At 35.7% G+C, this 15,630-nt stretch overlaps 1 protein-coding gene across 5 annotated transcripts in view; it reads left to right on the forward strand.

Moving 5' to 3' along the window:
* The window catches only part of FGF14 (fibroblast growth factor 14), a 721,002-nt gene that overhangs the window by 692,114 nt on the left and 13,258 nt on the right, over positions 1-15,630 (forward strand). For all 5 annotated transcript variants that reach the window (XM_012525121.4, XM_004458400.5, XM_071208215.1 and 2 more), the window contains one exon: positions 13,526-13,724. In XM_012525121.4, coding sequence (XP_012380575.1) covers positions 13,526-13,724 — 199 coding nt within the window. The remainder of the gene's footprint in view (positions 1-13,525; positions 13,725-15,630) is intronic.

Consider the following 15,630-nt stretch of genomic DNA (forward strand, 5'->3'; position numbering starts at 1 on the left):
TATATGGCCATTAGTGTAAATATCTGTCTCCCCCATTAGACTGTATATTCTAAGGGAGCCCAAGTTACATAAATTTTCCTTCACTGTCATATCTCTAGATCAAGAACAGTGACAGTGGCAAGTACTAGGAGCTCACTAAATATTTATTGGATAAGTGAATGCACGAAATTTTTACATCATGAAGTGAAAGTAAATTTTCCCAATTTACTATCTAATATTTAGGACAGAAACTTTAGTATTTCTTATGGTAGATTTTTTTAACTAATTTAAAATAATTCTTCCCAATTCAGAGTGTCACATTCTCAACCAACAATCTGGAAAGTAAAATATAATCCATTAATGCCTGTAACATTTCAAAACGTTAAAAGAATTTCAGTGCTAATTTAGAGACAGTTATATCCATGGCAGAAGTGAACTTTAACAGATTCAGATTCATCTACTTAGAATTATTTAGCCAATAGGCTGACATTTTCCTCTCCTCAGTTGCTCTTTTTCCCCAGAAGGTATTGCCTTCTCTTTTTACTTTTCAGACCTTTCTCTTCAGTGTTCAGTGTTTGTCCTTTCGTGTTAACCTTCAGAATTATTGAACAACTTGTTACCAGAATATGGGTTTACATGGGCAATGTATTTCTAGGTAATAAAGAAAAATCTGGAAAAAATAATCCTCAGGGATGAATCTTAGCACTGCATGTAATTCCTCTATTTCCACAATTAGATGTTAGTGGAATCAGATATGTACTTTTTTCTTACCCCAGTAAAATGATTTATTTTATACTCTGGGTAGGGGAGGTTGGTGGAAATTAACCCCTTTCATTTGCTTTATATTTTCAACATTGTTATTATCAAGAAATATTTACTAAGTAGCAACAAAAGGCAGGTGAAATATTGCATGGATAGAAATAGAATATATCTTAAATCATTGTTTATTAGAATTTATACTCTTTAAGACTCAAAAGTCACCATCTATAATATGGAGATAATGCTATTTGTCTTCTTAAAGCATTTCTAACTGCACTGTTGGATCAAACAAAATAATATATGTGAAGAGTCTTTAAAATTAATGACGCTCAATACAAATTATTATTGAATGAACCGGGTATTCTAGGAGTACTGCAGAACCTACATGTATTTCCTCCATGTTTCAGGGGAAGCTTGCATTTTAAAGGTTGGATGAATTGGTACTTTAGATTTATGTGTTTTGTTTCGTTTGGCTTTTCTATAAGTGAATGATTTGGGCTGGGTGTGTTTTGTTAGGAAAAGTACACAACCATACATTTAGTACAAAAAATGTTTTATGTAAAGATCTATTTTAAAATGGGTTTTAAAGAAAGGAAAGTAGAAAAGGCTTCTGGATGCCTATAGCTATAGGTCTGAGAAGCGAAATACATAGACTTGTAGGAATTTATTGAAATTGGTTCAAAGAGTTACGAGGAGGCAAAGCCTGGTAAAAACAAGCACATATTCACTCACAAAATCTAACAGACTAAAATCACAGCTATGTCATTTTGTATTCAGTTACTCAAGGTAGAATGAGCTGAGAAATATAAGGAGATGTGAGAAATCATTGATAAAGAACAAGAATGCAACCAGACTTGGTTTGGGTAGAACACGTCTGGTTACTGAATTGATGTATTCTAAGTATATTAACTAAAAAATAATAATTTTTGCACAGCAAATTCTGTTCTTGCTTTGGCTAACAAAATATTCTACAGCCATGAATTGAAAATGTTTACTACTCTAAGTGTTTTAGTGTTTTCCTACGCTGCTCAAGCAAATACCGTGAAATGGATCATGTTAAACAATGGGAATTTATTTGCTTATGGTTTTGAGGCTAAAAGAAAGTCCAAATTAGGGATCTTCAAGGCAAGGCTTTCTCCTCAAAGCCTGTGGCATTCTGGAGCTGGCAGCTGGCAATTCTTGTCTTCAGCTTGTCACACGCCTGCATCTCCCAGTCTCTCTGTTCTAATCTAAGTTTGCTTGATCTCAGCCTCTGACTTCCTGTGGCTTTCTCTCTGTCCAAAGGATTCCAGTAATAGGATTAAGATCAATTCTGACTGGGATTTAGTCTTAACTAAAGTAGCCTCAACATAAGATCCTTCTTACAATGGGTTCACACCCACAGGAAATAATTAAATTTAAGAACATGTTTTTCTGAGGTGTGTAAGCTTCAAACCACCATATAAATGATAATTTCCTTCAAAAGTTGGATATACAACTCTTAGTTTCTTAAATTATATCTCCCTGTGACAGTTTGAAGCTTTTGTGGACCCCAGAAAATTCTGCTAAAGCTAATCCATTCCTGTACATGTAAACCTTTTGGAGGTGGGATCTTTTGATTGAATTAGATTAAGTTAAGAGCCTTTATTGGATGGTGTGACCCCGGGCAGGTCTTAATCCTTTACTGGAGACCTTTATAAATGGAGGAATAAAAACTGTAGAGACAGAAAAAAGTGGTAGAAACTTAGAGGAAGGCAGAAGCTGAGAGAACTAAACCAGTTGGATCACCACAGCAGGTGAAGGCTTATTCCAAATTCAGTACTCATGAGTCATTAGGGAAAATAATAAAGTAAAATAAATGCTAAATGTGATCATTTTTTGAACTAATATATCCAAATGGATTTAACACCCCCCCCCCCCAGCTTTTTCTTGAAGTTCATTAATTAAAGGAGTGATTTTTCCCCCGGAACTCTTTTAACTCTCCCTTGTGGTTATCCTTGGTGCTAAAGCACATTCCTTTCTTTGATTTCCTTTTAGAGCTATATTGGATTGAGAAGTGGTATAGCTAGCAGTTTAGACCTTAGGCCTTAAACTGTGACAGTCTAGCTCAAAACCTGCTCTGCCATTTGCTAGCTATATTAACTCGCCTCAATATTCTTAACTTTAGTATCATAGCCCATTAAAAGGAATAGAACGAGATAAAGCTTGTAAAGCATTTAACATTGTGACTGGTTTCTGGTGATAAGTAAATAAATGTTTATTACTAATTTACATCTTAGTTCTCTTTTAATTAGATTCGTATTCACATCTGACTATGTATAATGAAGCAGTGTTTGTTTCTCAGACTGGTGAAAGAATTGTTTTTTTAAATTTTCAATCTTGCGCAGAGAGATACTTCATAGAATATAATAAAATTAAATTACTAGAAAAATGTAAGAAAACACAAAATACAAACCCAGAGTTTTATTTTGAAATTGAACAGACATAAAAATACTCTGTTCAATTATTGAAATTTATAAAAATTTATAAATACAATTTCTATATGTATTTCATTGCAGATTGGAAATAATTTGCAGACAAGCGCAGGTACAGGGACCATATTTTAGGTAGTGCTATTATGGAGACTATATAATATATTGCATTGTTATTGTTTTTAAATAAAATACATTTTAAAAATGTGCAAATTTTGATACTATCAATGGTAAAATATATATCCTATATAAAATAGCTTAATGTGTAACAAAGTATAAATCACTAATTGTGTCTGAAAAATTCTCAAAATGGAAGATGAGGCAATGCCACCAATCTCATTTGTAGAAATTACTAATCTCCTCTACTTTCATGCAGTCTCTTAGTACTTATCAGACAAACTCATTCCATATCACTGTGTGCACTTATTATCTGGTGATTTTATTCACTCTTTTCGAACAGAAAAAATATTTAATAGCTCATGCCAGCACTTTTTCTTGATTTCTTTCACATAAAGCGCTATCAGTTCTAGGGTTTTTTTAAGGCAGAGTTCTACATAGTTAATATATGATCCATTGGGAAGCTGATGTGTGACAGAGTAACAGAACATACTTGACCTGAGAGCTCAATTTTTATTCACACCACCACCCACGAGAACATCCCTTGTCCCATTCCAAACCTTCCCTTGGGGAATTATGAAAGCAATGAGTTGTGTTTTTCTGGGAGAATGGTTGGCAACAGATGGAAGCCAACTCAATTTCTGTTTTGTTCAGTGTTCCTTTAATTGGTTTGTGGGTACTAAATGATAAGTACAGGTTGGGTGAAGAGGAAGATAGATTCATTTTAAGCACCCATATATTCTCTTGTTTCTCTTATTAACTCCTATAAGAATGTCCTTTTTTTTTTCTTTACATTTTTCCTTACAGTTATATTTGTTTCTTCTAAGAGATGTGTCACCTCTGCCAGTAGGTAGTATATTTCATTCCTTACCATCATCCATCTATATTGTTTGTCTAGATAGACAGATAAAGATCAGCAATACGAGGTTCATAATTTCTGCATTTCAAGTGAATGAGTTGAATAAGTAGTTTGGTTGAATTAGTAATTATCTCTATCAGTTATCAATTTCCTTCATGATATTGTTTAATAAATAGCCACGACATCTGATGTGGCATATGATGATCAGTGTTTATGCTGATGCCTCTAGGGTCAAATGGGGCTGGGTTAGGTGGCTCAACAGTCTTGGAAGGACTGATCACAGGTCTAGGGATAGGCCATGTATTAGTCAGTCAAAGGGGTGCTGATGCAAAGTGCCAGAAATCTGTTCGCTTTTATAAAGGGTATTTATAGTTACAAGGCCCTAAAGAATCCAACTCTAGGTACCATAAGAGGTTCATGTGTTGAAGCAAGATGGCGGGGGTTATTTGCAAGTGTTCAGCCTTCCTCTTTCCTCTTAAGCTCTCTGGGCCCAGCTCCTTCTGATCTCAGCTGTAGGCTAGCATAGGGCTCAGCTGCTCTGTTCTCTTCAGCTGCAAACTATCAGGAGAAATGGCTCATCTCTCCATGGGGCACAGCATCGAAGTCCTCTTCTGGAGTGCTCTCTCTTTTCTCGCATATCTACTTCCATGTCTTATTGAGTGATGGTCCATTTACATAGCCCACCAAAGGAGCTTGGACTCAACACTGAGTTGTACTTTAATGATGGGTTTGAATCAAAGCCCTAATCTTAGCATAATTTAATCAGACATCTCAGCTGAATCTAATACAAAGGGTTATCATGGCCAGAGGAAAGACGAGTTTACAAAATAATCTCTATCTCTTTTTGGAATTCATAAATAATATCAATCTGTTATAAGCCAGCATCAGTGAGGTCAAGTTCACTCTGTTTCACGTGTCTCTGTCCTCCAGCAGACTATCCCAGATATGTTCTCATGGCCATGGAGGAGGTAGGAGAGAGAGGAAAACCCAATTGTACAAGTCTCCTGGGTTCAAGGCAGGAAGACACTGAATATTACGTGCTAAAGGGCATCAATCCAGGCAAGGCAGAAGATAGGGATTATTTCTGTGATTGATCACCTTATCAAAAGTAAATCCTTTAAATTTAATAATGTGGCAAATGAGTAGGAATAGTGCAGTCATTATATTCATCTTGATAAAAAATAAACATGTTTGGACAAGTTAACCCCATGTGTCTCATTGTTTTCATTTCTTAAAAGGGATAATAATAGTACCATCCTCATAGGGTTGTAGCGGGGATTAAATGAGTTGATTAAAACAACTCATTTAGAATAGTGCCTGGTATAGAGGTACTCATAAGTTGTGTTAGTCATAGTTATTAACATTAAGATGATGATGATGTTGATAATGTAGATGTTGATGTAGCCACTATTTGAATGCTGACATGAGGATGATATATGGTTATATCAATACTTTCTTAAATTTATTTATTTTGTGGGGTTTTTTCCCTAATATTTACAGCACTGGTACCATCCGTTCACGTTACAAGTATTATTATTTTAGGCATTTACACATGTCTATGTTCTAGAGAAAACGGATTTAACATTGTAGAACCAGTTGGGACATATTTTTATTTATAATCTTAAAATTCTTTCTTATAGATGCGCTATACAGATTTTTTGGCTCCATTTTCTTTAATAATTGTATATTAATTTGAATAAATTGTAGCAAGCTTCATGTATTTTGCGAATTTAATTGCATTTTCCTAAAATTTTGCAATTATATATTAACTGGTCAGTACAGTAATGGGAACATATATCAGTGCTTTCGTTTTCAGGTCCATTCTCCTGAAAATCACTTATATAACAGTCTTGTCCCTATGTACTTGCAGAGATTGCTTTGTTAGTAGGAATATATTTAAATTCACTGGGCCCTATAATTAAATTAAAAACTGTCACTTAAACAAAAATGTCTATATGCACAAATAATTTACTAAGTTTCTTTCCTCCCTATGGATAAAGCCACAGCCCAATACTAAAAATATCTGATTATATAGAATTTCAGATAAATAAAATGCATTAGTCAACTTAATTTCCTGCTTTTGAGTGTTAACTATAAATCTTTTATTTCAAACTTCGACTGTAAAATCTTTTAGAAGCCCTGAATATTCTTTCCTTTAAAAGTAATCTTAAGAGCACACTGCATGTCTTTTTAAAGATTTGGATAGTGTCAGTCAGGATCATTAAAGAATACAATTGATTTTAAAACTGTCAAAAATAAAGGAAATTGGATAAATCCACTGACCTCAGTATAAACTTTTTAGTAGGCGACATCTCCAAAAGATAAAAAAATGCCAAGAAAAAGCTAATTGAGCACTCAATTTAAGTGGATAATTAGGATTCCAGTAAATATATTTCTATTTAAGTATGAAACCTATTAAGAATAATTAATAACCTTATGATAGCAAGTAACATTTGAGTTGTGCTTTTCTACTCAATTTGTAGTTTATAAATATAGTTTCAATTCAATTTACAGCTTACAAATTATTTTTCATGTACCTATTATCTCATTTAATAGTTGCAAGAAACCTTTGAATTTGTTTTTATTCTCAAAGACTTCCTCCTCTTCTCAGTTTAAAGCTGAGTAGAAATAGTTCTTCTTGAATCCAGTGACAATGAAGACAGGGAAGTATTGGATTCCTCTAGGTTCTTGGCTATGTTGCATAAAAAAAGGTAACAACATGCCAGTTTAGTTAGGCCAGTGTACAGAATTTATTGGTAAATGGGGGGAAAAGAACAGAGCTTGCTGAGAAATGGGAGAGGATAGAAATGCGCACTGACATTTAGTGCAGGCTCCTCCAAGCAGAGAGAGTGAGCTCTGCCTTGTGCGGTCACCTGTTATTAAACTATTAATTGTTCCTCCCTTTGCTAATGCTAAGGGGAGGGGCTCCGGCTGTTATTGGTTACCCCACCAATGGTGGGGGCCAATGCTGAGGCCTGTTTGGAATATCTGGGCCTAGAGTCCCAACTAGGACCTCAAGGTCTCGGCAAGGTCTTGCAGCCATGTTGCCTGACAGCCATGTTGTCTGCTGGGCCAGTTGCCTTCCCCTTTTCACCATACTTACCTGCCTCATCAGGGTCATCGATGGGCTGATAGTGTAAAGGGACTGAGTTTTTTTTTTTATAACTTTGGAATATAGAGGTTAATAATATATTAATAGCTATTATTTATCATTTTTATTATGTGCTACTCACTACTGCATATAATATCATTTCTCTATTCTCTCTTTCAAACATATCTTGAAATTGCCTTGGATTCTAAGAAATACTGTAAGTTTGTCAGGAATGTTCCTTTGTATGTTTTCCCCTTGAAACTGTGGTAGTGGTGGTGATAGGTAATCTAGAGACAGTAACCAAACATGGTTTTTATTTCCTCATAGAAAACACCAAGGTGGCACCACAACTAAATGGGCTACTATTTGCATATTCTTACCAGAAGCCCAGGCTCAAAACAAAATATAAAGGCCTTTCTAAGAATGAAACTCATAGGATTCTGATTACAATTGTATATACCTGCATATGAAAACAATGTAAGTTTAGCCTGGGACTCAAGAATTTGATATTAGATTACCAATCCCTTCCCCCAATTACCGACCTTGGAAAGTCCTCAAAATTCAGATTAAGTCATGGATGACAAATTTTTTGTGTGAAGGACTGCAAACATTTTACACTTTGTGGGGTATTCTCTCTCCCCAACGGACGACCCTGTTTTCCAATGAAACCTTTTTTACAAAAATAAGCAGCACCGTGTTTGCCGCACCATCCACATGTGCCTTGGGTTAGATTCTCAAGGCCACTTCTAGCTCTTGGTTTATGATTCTGCTGAATTAGCTGGGTTTATGGCTAATTCTTGGGTTAAGTTATGGAGCAAAGGTGGTCCCCACTTCCTTCTACCCTCTTCTTTCACCCTGAGCCCAGACGCTTATCTTCATACGTGCAAATGGCCCATCAGGGTATTTTCCTAAACAAAGACATTTTCCTCAATATTGGAATTCTTCTGCTGTTAAGATAATAAGTACACCACAGATGGTGCTTTCATTTCAAAAACAGCCACAACATAAAAGGAGATATAAAATTTGTGTTTAATTGTTGAGTTTTTCTTTCTTATAATTTGATGATTTAGGTTGGCATTGATGTAAATTAAAATTTAAGCTTGTGCTGGAACTCAACTGTTGTTGATTTTGTGATGGTGGTGGTGGTTCTAAATATAGGCAAGCAAGATGAGAAAAAGACATCTCAAACTCCTTATCTATTTGGCAGTTTTGAGGAGTTTATATGTAAGCATAAATTTGAATAAGCTTTCTCGTATTACCACTGCCAGTTTTAGAGAGTTTCACTGACGCAATCATCTTATTAATCAACAATATAAGAGCCACAGCTAAGTTCCCTGGGGTTCATTCTTTAAAGTTCTTCTCTTGCCATTCAATACTGAAGATCTCAAACTGGAGGCTCACACCTCTCATCCCGGCTCCTCGGCCCACTCAGTATCAAAAAACGAAAACGAAAACCAAGAAGTAGTTGCTACCATTGAAAGGAAATTCTGTGGAGAAACCTGGATTTCCCACATCCCTTGAAAAATCAGATCTGCTAAAGATCTAAGGTTTTCTTTCCACACAAGAACCATGTGGGGAATAGTTTCTCATTTACAAGGATTTCTAACACTCTTTGTCTCCACAACAATGAGCCTGAGTTTCAGGGGCCATTTAGTCTCTGGTCATTATAGGTGTTTGAGTTTGTGGCCCCTGCTGTACACATGAACCCTGGGAACCTCATCAATTCCAATTATTCCAGATCCAGTTAAACCAGGTTAGTACTGGTCTGCACAGAGCCACGAGACCCCACCCGGAAATCCCCTGAAGGAAAGCAGCTGCTTGAGAACAAAGCTGTAAGCTTATGGCTGAAAAGCCGGCCAAGCTCCTGGTCCCAAGATGCCATTTGAAACTCCTGGGCCCCAAAGGACGCCCAGGATAACTCCAGTCAAAAAGGCCTCCTTCTTGGGTCCTTGAAAGTTGAGAGGTGAAGGCAGAAAGGCAACCCGTCAGAGCAGCAAAGAGCGGAGTTGCCTCCTTAATATGGGGCGGGGGCCGGGGGGCAGGTAAGGCCTTAAAAAGACCTGCCCCAGGGCCCCCAGTTGCCCATCTCACCCTGCAGCACAGCACGCCTCCACCCGTGCCTCAGGTGTGTGCTCTCTCTTTCTTGTTTCTCAATAAACTCTTTTTACTGGCCTCATTTTTCTGGTGTGTCTCTGAATTCCTTCTTGCGATGTAGCCAAGAATTTAGAAACCCAGTTTCCGGTAACATAACTGTCTGCTAATGACTTTTCAATCCAATCTGTCTCCTTAAAGTATATTGTAGGACACAAAACTATGGCTATTAATTGTATAACTATTATCAAAAGGCTTTTAGTTTATGTTAGTATATGTCACCTTTTATAGACCCCTTAGAAAGAAATACCTTTTAGAAGTTAGTGCCAGGAGAAAGAAAGGCTTTTCTCACTTGAATAATGTTTCCATAACGTATCATCTTTCTCTTCTTGCCTTGGCTGCCAGGAAGTTCAGAACTCCATTTAATAGTGCATCATAATTCCAATGGTCTTTTCCCTTTACTTTTGTGCTCTTGATTCCCTCCTTATTATATTAATACTAATTACTAAAATATACACATATATATGTTGTATAAACAATTTTCAGGTCTGTTTCACAATAGATTGTGGTTGAATACTTTAATATAAAAGTCCTAATTCTCAAATCTATCCTCTATGACAGCAGATTTGAATTTATAAAATACAAATCAGACTATATCATTATTCCTTTGCTTATTCAAGAATTCTCTGTCTTCCACTACTTACAAGAGGTTTAATTCAATTAGTATAGTGCATAATTCCTTTATCATCTATCTTGAATCTACCTTCCCATCCACATTTACTCCTCAACTTCTGCCCCCACAAATCCTACATCTCAGTGATAGACTAATCCCAGTCCAGATGTACCATGACATTTCAAACCTCTTATCCTTCACAAAACCATTTATTCCACCTATAGTCCCTATAATATTTGGAGGGTAATTCTACTACAACAGTATTACATTACACCATTATTGTTTTTAACACACAAACTTCTTCCAGTGACCCTTATTTATTTTGGTATATCTGGTACTTATTCCAATATTTGATATAAAACTGTGCTCACTGACCAATCATTTAACTGAATTTCGGTTTGTTAAAACTTTGATAGAATTGAAATAACTGACACCGGGTATAATTTTCACTGTAAATAATGGGGATTTTTATGAAAAATTATTGAGTGCTTACTACATGCCAGGTCCTCCTCTGAACAAGAAACCTGTATTAATTGACTAAACCTTGCAAGTGCCCCATTATGCTATTTTTTAAATCTCTGTTTTAGAGATGGGGGATCTGAAATCCAGATATTAAGTAATTTTCTCAAGGCTATGCATCTAGTAAGGAGCAAAACTAAAGCTTCAACCCAGGCAGTCTGGCTCCCCAGATGTTCTCAATCTGATTGCCTCAATGCCTTTTTTCATTTATAGACTGAAAGTATATTTACCACTATGACAACAAAGAAAGAATAACTAACCTCAACTTTCACTAGTCCTATTAGCTCTTCCAAAACTACTGAGATTATTTTGGGCTCCAATATTTGAGGAGCAAATCAAGATCTTGAAATGCCTAGAAAACTAGACAATAGCACCTTTGATTGTAGTATGTATATGTATAAATTATTTAACCAGGAATAAAGAAGACTGAAAGTGTGACAACAAGCATCAGTTATGGTTTGTATTATAAAGTGTTCCATTATGAGCACCTAAAGACTCTGGTCCTCATTTGGGACTGTATTAGTCAGCCAAAGGGGAGATGATGCAAAATACCAGAAATTGGTTGGTTATTATAACTGCGGTAGGAGTTTACAGATACCAGGTCATAAAGCATAAGTTGTTTCCTTCACCAAAATCTTTTCACCTGTTAGATCAAGATGGCTGCTGACATCTTCCAGTGTTCAAGTTTCCTGGGTTCCTCTGGGCTCAGCTCCTTTCTTTTCTCTACAAGGTCAGCTGTAAACTACAAGGCTCTCTAGGCTTTGTCTCTTTCCACAAGGTCAGCTGTAAACTATCAGGGGAACGGCTCTGTCTCTTTCCCTGGGGCTCCAGCTTAACACTTCAGCATCAAACTCCAACATCAAAAACTCCAACATTAAGAACCCCCAACTCTTTCCTTTGCCATGCCTTTATCTGTGAGTCCCCATCTACCAAGGGGCGGGGACTCAATGCCTTAATGACGTGGCCCAATCTAAGCCCTAATGATAACTCAATCAGGCCAGGTACAGATCAGTTTACAAACATAATCCAATATCTATTTTTGGAATTCATAACCGTATCACACTGCTTCTGGGGCCAATTACATGCCAAAGTCTGATCTGTTTGTCCTAGAAGGTATAGTTTGAAGCAGTATGTTCAGGTTTTTTCTCTTGGAGAGAAGTCAGATTGACAGCATTCCATTTACTTATCTTCACCACAAATTGAGAATCTGTATCATTTTGCATCTTTCCTCTGAGGTATAACCTGGAGACTGACTCAGTGAGACTATTAGGATATTTGGAGAAATAAAACATAGTGGAAGGCCAGAACATTTATTTGGATGGGATTTTATTCAAACCTGAGGTAGCATTATCTAAATGAAACAAGGTCTAAATAAATTCCTTGGTGCAGGGGTTGGGGAGTGGGGGATGGGTGGACAGGGGAAGAGTGTGCTAAGGCTGTCTTTGGGGCTATTTTAATATCAACCAATTAATCATTGTTTCTCTATCATCTCTGTCACTGAAAGCACCTGCCATTAACAAAACATGTTCCTCTTGCAAAATGATTAACTCTCAGTGTGAATTAAAGTCTATGGGGCATTCTGAATAAATTGTTTGATGGTAACACAATATTGTGAATGTAATCAACACCACTGAATTATATATCTGAATGTGGTTAAAATGGAGAAATTTTAGATGATATGTATGTTGCTAGAATTAAAAAAACAAAACAAAACAGCCATAGGGCTGTACAACACAGTGAACCCTAATATAATTTAGAGTCTAATTAATAGTACAATTATAATAAAATTCTCTAATTAATTTTAACAAAAGTACCACACCAAAACAAAATGTAAAAAATGGGACAGGTGTGTAAGGATTCTGTATTTTCGTCATGATCTTTCTGTAAAACTACAGCTCCTGTAATGAAAATTAGTTAATAAAAATTTTTTAAAATGTGTCTTACAAAAGACATCATTTGATAATTCACACCCATGGAAAATATATTAAGAAGTTTTCTACACACAATAATGTCACATTCCTTATTACAGTTAGCATAACTTCAACTCTCAGAGGTTTTGATTTGTAACCCCTCAGGAGTTTGTGTTATTCAGAATGTGTATAGTAAGTAATCATCCCATGAGAGAAATAAAAGCTATTACTTCTTATGTTTTAATTTGCCAAAGGACTAAAAATGCAAAGTAACAGAAATGAGTTGGCTTTTATAAGGGGATTTATTTGGGATAAAGGCTTACAGTTCCAAGGTCATGAAAAGTCCAAATCAAGAGAGCACCATAGGAGGTGCTCTCTCACCAGAGTCAGCTACTGTTGATTTTGTTATCCAGCCAGACAGCGAAACAAGAAGGCAGTCAGTATCCACTGAGGTCTCAGCCTTCCCTTCCAGGCTAATACTGTCTCTCAGAGCCCAGCTTCTGCAGCTCAGCTATGAGCAACAAGGCATAGGGCTTGTCTCATTCTGGGCCTCCTCTATCAGTCTTGGCTGCTCGGCTTTCTTCCCGAGTTCAGCTGCAAGCCATCAGGTACATGACTCATCTCTCCTTCGGCCTCAGCTCTGAGAGCCTCTTGGGGCTTCTCTCCTTGCAGTTCAGCTGTGGTCAAAACTGGAGTCCTCTCTCACAAATGGCAGGATCAATATGATGGCTCCCTTTTCGCAGGTGTCTGTCTCTCTCTATGTCTCTGTTTACATCAGAACCCAGCAAGAGGATGGAGACTCAACCTGAGTCATGCCTCACTGATGTAGTCCAGTCAAAAGGGTCTCACACCCACAAGAAAGGAATAGTTCAAACACATATTCTTGTTTTTTTTGGGGATTCATCAAGTTCAAACTACCAGATCCTTCAATCATAAAATCTATTCCGATGAAGAGGAAAATCTTGGGGTGTGTATATTTAGTGAAGAAGAGTGACTTTTTTTTTTTTTTTTAAGGTCAATGACAGTAAAGCTCCCTTTCCTTCCACTAACTTCCTTTTCATTCTTTTTTCCTGACAGGAACTTTTTACCCCTGAATGCAAATTTAAAGAATCTGTTTTTGAAAACTATTATGTAATCTACTCATCTATGCTGTACAGACAACAGGAATCTGGTAGAGCCTGGTTTTTGGGATTGAATAAGGAAGGGCAAGTTATGAAAGGAAACAGAGTAAAGAAAACAAAACCAGCAGCTCATTTTCTACCCAAGCCATTGGAAGGTGAGTGTTATATGCACACTTTCCTTACTATATTTATTACAAATTTTTTTTTTATACGGATAACTTGGTCATGGGTATAAGGGACCGTCATGGAGTGCTAGAAATGTATTTTTATCATGATTGGTGGTAGTTGCACAGTGTCTACTTAAGCTGTGCATTTAAAATGTATACACTTTATGGACTTTATTCTCCAGTATATATTGAAATTAAATTTTAATTAAATTTAAAATAGACCAAGTTTAAAAATTAAATATAACATAAAATATTAAAAAGATTTTAAAATACAGAAAAAGTACCTCTCTACTTTCAAATCCTCACTGTCTCTGATGCCCTGAAATGATTTTAAATTGCTAATTTAAAATTTTAAAAATTTGTGTTGATATTACAAATCTGTGATGATAGGCATATTAGAAAAAGTTTTGAATATTATGAAATTGAGAGTATTTTCCTATTTTCATGTTGTCTAGGTAAAAATAATTCACATACATGTGACTTATTAGAATCACAGAAATGAAGGAAATAACGTGAAACTTAAAGAACTTATTGATATTATGTATCTCTCTTCCAACCTGCATATCTGTTGCCATATTCAATTGTGGTACTACCTGCTTTTACTAAAATAATTTATATCCATTCATTTGTAAACAATGAAGCCTTCACCAGAGGGTGGTCTAGACAAGTGTTGTTAATTAGAAACAAAACTTTCTCATAAATGATGCTTCAAGAAGTATCATTTACTTTTATCTATATAACATTTTGTTTGAGAAAATATAAAATTGATTTTGAGGTTTTTGAAAGTGTTTTCTTTTCTAAAACTTTAGTTTACCTTGTTGCAGAAATTAATATCTCTAATAGCTGAATAAACATTTTATCCATGCTAGCACAGACAGTTCAATTTCCATTTGTTTTTTTGTTTTTTGTTTTTGTTCCTGTAAGAAAACTTTAGTTATTAAGAGGAAATGCATACTGGTTTTTATCATCCATATTCTTCTACATAAGAATAAGATAATTTGATGTTTGGACAGTCAATTCTTAATCATTCATTAGTGATTATTAAAGCCACACTTGTTGGTTAATGCCATCTGTATAATTTCAATGATGTTGAACTATACCTTAATTAAATTTGCGTCTAGATCAGTTCATTAAAATCCAAACAATTAACCACAAGGACCCATGTAGGAATGAACAGATCATGCCAGAGTTTGAAATATGACTGGGTTATTCTCACTCTATAGTAGATCCTAAGGAATGATAGAGTAGGAAGAAATTAGAGGCTTTTTTCCCCCCCTAAATAACACAACCATGAATAGGCTTCAAAAATGAATTTTGAGACCACAATTCATCAATATTCAAGCAAATGGCAAGTAAACAAAAAGCTTGATCCATAGCAGTTCTACAAAAATCTTGGTTTTATTTGCCAGTTCACTTTGTCACTTCCTATGCATTTTTTAAAATATGGACAGTTAAGAATTGGGTAAGTTTCTGAAACCTTACCTCATAGCTGCATGAAAGTAATGAAAACCAAAGGACCAAAAAGATGTTATGTCACATAATTGAAGCAAACTTTCAAAACCAACTATTTTTATATCCTGCAGACAGGATATCCGGTATATTTTGTATATTTCAGACTCCAGTGGCAAGGTATAATGACAGCACTTGGTATTTCAATCATATGTTGAACTGTAGTGTTTGTTTGTGTTTATGCATGGAAGAGAAGGAGAAATAGTATTTTTCTTTGTGTTTGCAAATAATTAGCAGACAGATGTACTCTAAATACAATTAAGGTGTACTCTTCTGACAGATTATCACACAGTGTACTTGACAGAGAAAATTTAATTTCAAAATTTCACTACCCACAAAGGATGTAAATTATATCATTGGAAATGTTAGAACAAATTAGGTACTT

This window comes from Dasypus novemcinctus, chromosome 15, assembly GCF_030445035.2.
Source record: "Dasypus novemcinctus isolate mDasNov1 chromosome 15, mDasNov1.1.hap2, whole genome shotgun sequence".
NCBI lineage: Eukaryota > Metazoa > Chordata > Mammalia > Cingulata > Dasypodidae > Dasypus > Dasypus novemcinctus.